The sequence below is a fragment of the Peromyscus californicus genome, unplaced genomic scaffold (genome assembly GCF_007827085.1).
Source record: "Peromyscus californicus insignis strain IS unplaced genomic scaffold, ASM782708v3 Scaffold_4__1_contigs__length_199733344, whole genome shotgun sequence".
Taxonomy (NCBI): Eukaryota; Metazoa; Chordata; class Mammalia; order Rodentia; family Cricetidae; genus Peromyscus; species Peromyscus californicus.
The window spans coordinates 115,260,711-115,269,687 of NW_026294562.1; the positions used below are offsets into that span (position 1 = coordinate 115,260,711).

Here is an 8,977-nt window from a genome sequence, read left to right on the forward strand (position 1 = left end):
GGTTTTAGCACATAATTCTGCAGATTTTTAAGAATTAAAGCCAGTTATCCACAAATTATTCCACAAAATAGAAAGAGAAGGAAAACTGCCCAATTCATTTCCTGAGGCCATAGTTACCGTGATACAAAACCACATAAAGACTCAACCAAGAAAGAGGATTACAGACCAATTTCCCATATGAACATGGATGCAAAAGTATTCAATGAAATACTTACAAACCAAATCCAAGATCAAACAAAAATATCACCCACCACGATTAAGTAAGCTTCATCCCAGATATGCAGGGATGGTTCAAAATATGAAAGTCAGTAAATGTAATCCATCACATAAATTGAAAGAAAGAAAAAAAACCTGATCATCTCATTAGATGCTGAAAAAGCCTTTGACAAAATCCAATACCCTTTCCTGATAAAAAGCCCTGGAGAGATCAGGGCTTCAAGGAACATACCTAAACATAATAAAAGCAATACACATCTAGCCTATAGCCAACATCAAATTAAATGGAGAGAAACTCAAAGCTATTCCACTGAAATCATGAGCAAGACATGGCTGTCCATTCTTTCCATATCCATTTAACGTAGATCTCGAGTTCTAGCTACAACAATATAATGGAGACAAAGGGAAACTGGAAAAGAAGTCAAAGTTTCTTTAATTGCAGATGATACAATAGTATATATAAGTGACCCTTAAAGGCCATCAGGGACTCCTACAGCTCATAAACACTTTCAGTAAACTAACTGGATACATGACTAATGCCCCACCCTCAAAATAAGTCAGTAGCCCTCCTATATATAAATGAAAAATGAACTGGGAAAGAAATTAGGGAAATAACACCTTTCACAATAGCCCCCAAATAATACGGGTTTAACTCTAACTAAGCAGGTGAAAGACTTGCATGACAAAGATTGTCCTTCACATTCCCATAAACATTATTAATGTTACATTACATTTCTTTAAATTTCCTGCCCTCCCTATATCATGCAGGACAACTGGATCTTTGGAGTCTTTCTTGATCCTGTACAGCATTTGTTCCATGTGCCTGCTCCAAGCTCCTCTAAGACTGTGGTTTGTTTTGTTCCAAGTCTGATGTTAGGAATTAAAGTTCAACCATGAAATTCACCAAGGGCACAGACTCTGGCAGGTGATCAGCAATGGGGATCCCTCTCAAGTGTCTGACCTAGACATCTGAATGCTTCTAGCCCTAGAATTTGTCTCCATATGCTCCCATCCCCATTGCCAGGACACTTCCCTGGGCATCGCAGACTGTGCTCTGAACTGGCATTTCTCACAGCACCTGGTAGCTTATGCACTAAGAACTTGTTTCTCATAAGTAGGAAGATTTTGCTTGGTGTTCAGTTCCAGAAAGCTGCAAACAATAATCACATCTCAGAAACTACAAACATATTAGTGAATATAGCATTCAGACATTCTTCATGTTTTAAATTTAAAAGTTGTTCATGCAAGAGAAATAATAATTCTTTTGTTCTGATTATTGAATGGCCAGAGCAATGTGATTGATCTTTTTACAAGTCTGACAAAATTTCAAAAAAATTGTATGTCAGTCAAATTACTTTTAAAGTATAATTGCCTTGGTAGGTTTCTGATGTAATCAGCCTGAGGTCTGAGAAAGATCTTCCCCTTAGTGCTGCATAAGCTCAAGTGAAACTCAGTGTTGTTTCTTTTTAACATTTTCTGTGGTTATTAACTAACAGACTGCTAGTGCTGGAAGAGACCTTGAGGTCAGCAGCAGGTTCCTTTCTGAGTTGGATAAAGGCAGTGTAATCTCAACCTTCAAAAAATAAAACATTAGCTAAGTTCATTCCTCTTCCTCACTGAAGTATTACCCATACTAAGATTCCTACTGCTTCCATTTCTTTGAGTTAACTTCTTGGCAATCTAATTTATAAATTTATTTATAATAAATCATTGCCATTTATTTATTATAAAACATTTATACTCATTCTTTCGGACAAGACTATATTTTTTTAAATTTATTGTCAATATGTTCTTCATTTGAGTTGGGGATCAAATATATGGCCTTATATAGAATAGGCAAGTACTTCAATACTGAGTTACACCTCCATTAAATGCCACTTTTATTATTTTAAAATTTTAATTGTTATGAAACAGGTAATCAAATGCCCATGTTCTTTTCCTAGAGAAGAGTTTCCCACTGGGTAGCACTGATACCTCTCTATTACCAGCGTCCCTGGGGTGTCTATGGTGTAGCTTTCAGAATTCTTTAGTAGCCTGGTCCCTCTGTTGTCTGCCTTTCACCATGAGTAAATATTCTGAGCCCTGTGTCTTTGCTTATGAGAACCTACTATTGTGCTTTGCACACTGTACTGGCTCAAGAAATGAATGAATAAGTAAAGAAAAGATGTATAAAGAACTGTTTTGTCAACATGAGACTCAGTATACACCTAGACTGAATGATAGCCAAAACGTAGTGACAGTTGAAAAGTGACCTTTCACCTTCTAATGGACCTTCTAATATTATTATGCTAACAGTTAGACTAATCAAATGCCATGTTTCCTCCTAGACAGTGATCTCCAACTTGTCCTTAAAATGAGGAGATTCCATTCTTTGTGTGATTTTCCCTGGCTCGCTTCAACAGCATTTTATTTTAGTTCTTTTAATCATGTATCATCACATTGTAATGCCATTTTGTCTTCTAGAATCATGTAGACCCCAAGAAAGAAATAACTAGGAGTCTTCATGCATCATTACAAGGTATTTGTTGTATTTTTATTTTGAGGTTTGGAGTTTTTCCTTTGAAACATTCTCAATAGTTCATATAAAAGTTTGGTGGGTTAGTATCAATTTCCAATTGTAATTCAATTGACCAACTTTAGATCTTACTTTGCAACATAACTAATTATTAAAATATAGTGTCAGACATCTGAAATGCAGTTAAAAAACAAATGTATGTGTGTGGCACAGATAACTAAATATAGTACTTAGTTTTGACATTGTAATTCACAAGAATTCTATATCATTTGAATGTCATCAACAATAGAAAATTGTAAGCAGGCTATGGGAACCACTTATTGTGAAGAAATGAATACCACATGTCTTTAAAATTTTTAAATGTATTTGTATGGACATTTTGCTTGCAAATATGATTGTGCATCACGTACTTACCCAGTGCATGAAGAGGCCAGAAGAGGGAATTAGGTTGGCTCACCTAAAATTAGAGTTACACATGTCAACTGGACCAATATAGGGAATTGAAGCATGGTCCTCTGTCAGAGCAGCCAGTGCTCTTAACCTCTGAGTCATCTCAACATTCCCTATTTTATACCTTAAATAGTAGTGACTTATTTTTTTGAAATAGAAATTCTAAGTAATTCTAAGTAGCAATGTGTAATATAAGACTCAATATTTAAAATGCCCAAATAAAATCTTCTAATCTCAAAAATACACATTAAAATTGCATATATGTGTATATATATATATATATATATATATATATGTGTGTGTGTGTGTGTGTGTGTGTGTGTATAAAAGTGTGCATAAATATAAAGAGATTAATATGTATACCATTTATTCATTTAAAATATTTTACTGGGAAATGAAGTAGGACCTTGTTCATAACCAGAGTCTTTCCGTACATATTCATTTTGGTTTGTGCCATAGTAATCCTTATGACATGGTCTAGCAATTGTCAAGACCTTTCTGGTTGAATGACCTCTCTCTACTCCTTGAGGCCCCCAGGCTTCTCTTTCTAATTAGAGATTCATCATTGCTGTCTAACTTAATATTGCATTTTCACATCTCTGGCATTATCTGAGGCTCAGCTTTACTGGATGTGACAGAACCTGACATGGAAGGTTTGCTCATGCAGCTTGAGGCCATAAAAACCCTTAGGTCTCTTTTGGAGTGTTTATAACTTACTTCCCCAAGATAAGCTTCTTCTCTTCAGTGCCTTCTTGTAAACTTTCATTTCTTGGGCCTATTTCATTTCTCCTATTTTCTTATATTCCTAACGTTCACCTTCCTTTCTGGAACCAATTATTCATGGTAAGTAATCTCTACCCTATATTCTCACCCTAACAATGTATGGTTATTTAGTTCTTGGCATCGACTAAATGGGGAATACTTTAGAAAAACACTGTATGTTAGAAGAATATTTGACTCTGGGGCATGAATCAACAAGTGTTCTCTGAAGAGAGCCACACAGTTTATACCTTAGGCTCTGTGGACCAGGCAGTATCTGTTGCAATTAATCACCTGTTCCACTGGAACATAGAGGCACCTTTAGATAAAATACTAATGAGTAATTATAGATGTTTTTCAATTCTAAAGCATCAGTTACAATCTTGGCCATAGGTAGTATTTCAGAGCCATGGATTTCAAACCCAGCTCTAACATAGAAGGTACACACTCTCTCATGCTCTTTATTTCATAGCAATAAAATGGTGAATGAGAAACCATGTAACCTTCCATTTAATTAGTCCTCAATTCTTGTGTACAACACCTTTTATCCTACATTAACTCAGCATACTTGATCAAATGCCCTGGTCATTTCTGAGCATATTTTAAAGAATCTGGTGATTAATCAACACTCTTCTGTTTAAAATTAGTCTTATCTGGTATCTGAAATATCCATGGCAACCATTTAAATTCTGAATGCAAAAATTCAATTTCATCCTATTTAATAATTTGTTATTAATGTCAATACTGAGTATCTCTCCTTGAGATCCATTTCCACTACCAATTTGTGGCCACAATGTGGATGTGTTCATCAGACATCAGAGCTCTCCAGCACCTCATAAGCAGATGACAGTCTATAAACAGAATTCCACTCACTCATTACAAGCTTCCTGTCTCACAATTCTTACATTCCCTTAGTTCTACCAAAATTTCCAACGAATCCTTTTGTTCTACCAAAATTCCATTGAATCTAGTCCATCTTAAATTTTCTTGGTTTCATTTTTTTTTTGCCCAAACCCCTGTTTTATTGTTCTCTACTTCCTTTCCTATTCAGTTTTAATCCCTATAATAAGAGTAGTTAGAAATTTTTTTTCTTTGTGCAAGATTTTATTAAATGTCTGTTTGTACAGGACAACATCCAGCCTCCAGATGCAACTGCCAAGACCCTGTTATGCTGTAGACACTGGCTGGGGCATGGCAGGTTGTAGCTGGAGAGTTTTCTCTCCGGATCCCACCAAACCCTGGCAATGCGACAGCCCACTTATAAAATAAACACACAGACACTTACATTATTTAAACTGCTTGGCCTAATGGCTCAGGCTTCTAGCTATCTAGTTCTTACATCTTAAATTAATCCATTTCTATAAATCTATAACTTGCCACTTGGCTCATGTCGTGTTCACATGCTGCTTGTCATGGCGGGGGCTGGCAGTGTCTCCTCCCACCTTTCTGTTCTCTCAGTTCTCCTCTCTGTTAGTCCCGCCTATACTTCCTGCCTGGCTACTGGCCAATCAGTGTTTTATTTATTGACCAATCAGAGCATTTGACATACAGACCATCCCACAGCAGCAGGTGGCTCTGGCTTCCCACCCTTCTGTTCTGAGATGGGGGTGGTGGGCAAGATTTCGTCTTTAGGTTCCACAATGCTCACGTGATCAGGCAGAGGCTTCTTGGGGCCGATCTTACCACTTGGGTCCCAGGGCAGCATGATCTTCACTTTGATGCCCAGCACACCTTGTCTCAGGAGCACATGGAGCACAGTAGTGTCAACATAGTAGTTAACAGGGTCTCCACTGTGGATCATCAGCCCATCCACAAACTTCATGGACTTGGCCCTCTGTCCTCGGAGCTTCCCAGACACCACAACCTCACAGCCCCTGGCCCCACTCTCCATAATGAACCTAAGCACACCATAGCTTCGCACAGCAAGCCCTCCTAGGAGTTTGTAACGTAGAGACTCTGCCTGAGCAATGGCACACAGACCTCTTGTGGCTACCTTTTCTGCATAAAGCTCTACACTGCCCTCAGGGAAGCTGAACCTCTTCTGGACTACCGCAGTCAACTCTCTGATCCGACGACCCTTCTCACCAAGAACAGTCTGTGTTCTGGTGGCTAAAATAATGATTTCTGTTCTGGTTGGTGTAACTCGGACTTCAACTCCAGAGTAGAGTAGCCACCTTCAGCCAGTTCCTGAGTGAGAAACTCATTTAGTTCAGCTTTGAAGATGCCATCGGCCACAAACTTCCTGTTCTTGGAAATTTGTACCGCCATTTTGCACTGTGTGCCACGGAAAGGTGAGTAGTTAGAATTTATTGACTATTTATTGCCAGGCATTATGTTAACTATTTTAGATGCATTGTACAATGTTCTACCTCAAAAGAATCCTACAGGGTAAAAAGATTATCTTCAGATGAGGAAATACGATTGTCAGCAATAAAGTTTAAATTTCATTACTGGTGTCAGAATGAATACAGGCTGGCCACACCTCAACATACATCATGCAATAGAATGTAACTGATTATTCAAGGATAATTTTGGTGGTGTTTACGTATGATACCTTGAAACAACTAAGAGGAATTCAATGGAGAAAAGGACAAAGTAATAGAATAGCAACGAACAGAAAATTAATGACTTTTAAAGGGAAAATACTTACTAAATAAAGATATGCTGTAAACTCTGGAACTTACCTGAGAGAAAAAAAATATCAAGGGAATCTCAGAAGGAGAAGCACCAAGTAAAGAGCATGGAGGTGCCCTTTACCTTACATCATTGAGCTTCTACTAGAGTCCACAACAAAGAAAAGACTGGGACTGTGAAGAGATGAATTCAGGAATCAAGCATGAGACTTCAAAGTTCCATTAAAGGTCCAAAGGGATGAAGACAATCAGACCTCAGAGATGTCCCCAAAGCTAAGAAAAGAGAACAAACATATTGAAAAGGAGTGGTTCAAAACCTTTCAAATAGGGAAGGAGACAATAAAACTATTTTATTAATGGCTTTAAAATAACTTCACTGGAGTCTTGAAGGCAGAGATCAAAGAATGATTTTGTTGGATAAATAAAACTAGAATCATGTCCTCAACTTTCTTATAAATATCTAGTTGATTATAACTGATGATGATTTTCATCTTTTTTATTTTTGGAAAGTTTGGAGAAGGTTGTATTGTTTTTAGAATTTGAAGACACTACAGAAGAGATGGCCATATCTCTGGTGTGTTTTATGATGGTATTTGATGCTGAAGGATAACCAGCAGAAGCACTGTTTTTCTCATTGCCACACAAGCCCCCAGGTTTATGAAACAACCTGTTTTTCTTACAGCGTCTGATGTTCTTCCATTTTGTTTCTAGTCCTGTGTTGAGAATTTACAGGATTACAATTATTTTCTCAGTAATGCTGAAATACTTTTACTTTGCTCTGGTAAAAATGAAATCCCTTGCTTAGAAAGAATTACCACTTTTCTACAGTAAATTTTAGATTTTGCTGCTTTATTTTTCTGACTTAAATAAATTTATGATCATAGTAAAGACGAAAAATGTGAATTATGTAATAAATAGTACCTTACTGTCAACACAGGAAAAAAAATATGTTAGGCTAAAAAGAATTGTTTATAAACTTGGCTTTCAAAAAGATTATAAAGAAAAGCAGCATTTTGAAATACAGTCCAGAAATCATGCACTTTAGACTAAAAGTACTTCCTATTTTGAAAAGATGGAAATACTGATGACTGTGCTCACTTTAAATCTGGATGGGTCATAAGGCTCCTTTGCAATCATGCAATAATGAATAACTAATTAATAGTGTGAACTTGCTTCTTCAGCATCTGCGCCCGTCCCTGAGACAGGTCAATGTGAGATAGAACTTTTCACCCTGTGTAGGATGCAGATTTCTGCAGAGGGGGATAAAGTAAAACATGATTACTTGAAATTATTTCACAGTAATGATTGTGAAATAAAAATGATCCTTGTTAGCTGATTTCATCCTCTTTTATTTTGATAATGATGCCATAGGGCGATTTGGGAGAGACTTCTTATGAGCACCATTCATTTTACAACCTTTTGAATACTGTAGCATGAATTGTTAGAAGGTCTTATTAATAAAAATAAACCTGGAGTCAGGTATTGGGGTGAATGCTGGGAGATCAGAGAAATAGAACCAGCCACAGCCACCTCACTTTGCCAATTACTCAGCTGATCCTGTCTCCTCAAACTGGAAGCCTCTGAGTTCTCATCCAAATGGATCTCAGCTGAACTGCTGCTAAAAGCTGAAAAGCTTAACCAGCTCTAAGTTCCTGGTCCTCACACCTTACATACCTTTCTGCTTTCTGCCATCACTTCCTGGGATTAAAGGCGTGAGTTACCATGCCTGGCTGTTTCCAATGTGGCTTTGAACTCACAGAGATCCAGATGGATCTTTGCCTCTGGAATGCTAGGATTAAAGGCATGTGTTACCATTGCCTAAACTCTATGTTTAATATTATGGCTGTTCTGTTCTCTGACCCCCAGATAAGTTTATTGGGGTGCACAATATATCAACCACAGAGTACATTCAACTTATGGCCACATCAACATTTTCTGAGCACAAGGGCTAAGTATAGTGCTGTGGAAAATGTAGCTCTTTCTCACAGAGTGAACAGTGTAGTGTGGGTGGCAGAATGTATGCACGGAGCTGGCTAAAAGGCATCTTGTTCTCATGGGGTCCTGCTAGTCTCAAATGTGCACCTCAAGAGTTGACGTATTGGAAATTTAAGTCCATAACTCTATTTGTATTTGATGGTGGAGTCATTGGGAAGTGATCAAAGTCAGATTTGACCATAAGAGTGGGGACCTATGTTGACATTGATAGCTTTATAAGAGAGACCTTTAGCATGCTCACTCTGACTTCTGAATATGATGCCTTTTACCAAGTCATAATTCAATAAGGAGTTCTTGGCAAGCTGAACAGAGACTGGCACGAAGTTCTCACATTTTCTTGCCTCCATAACCAAAGGCCACCTAGACTTCTGTTTAGAAATTATCCAATATTAGACACTTTGTTAAAGTA

General features: G+C 37.5%; 1 protein-coding gene across 1 annotated transcript; it reads right to left on the minus strand.

The window, feature by feature from the left end:
• Positions 1-3,184: 3,184 nt before the first annotated feature.
• Positions 3,185-6,214, minus strand: LOC128123937 (40S ribosomal protein S3-like). The gene is given in 3 exon segments (XM_052760210.1): positions 3,185-3,188; positions 5,494-6,104; positions 6,107-6,214. Coding segments are annotated over 3 exon segments (717 nt in total). The 5' UTR covers positions 6,209-6,214.
• Between the last annotated feature and the right edge of the window lie 2,763 nt (positions 6,215-8,977).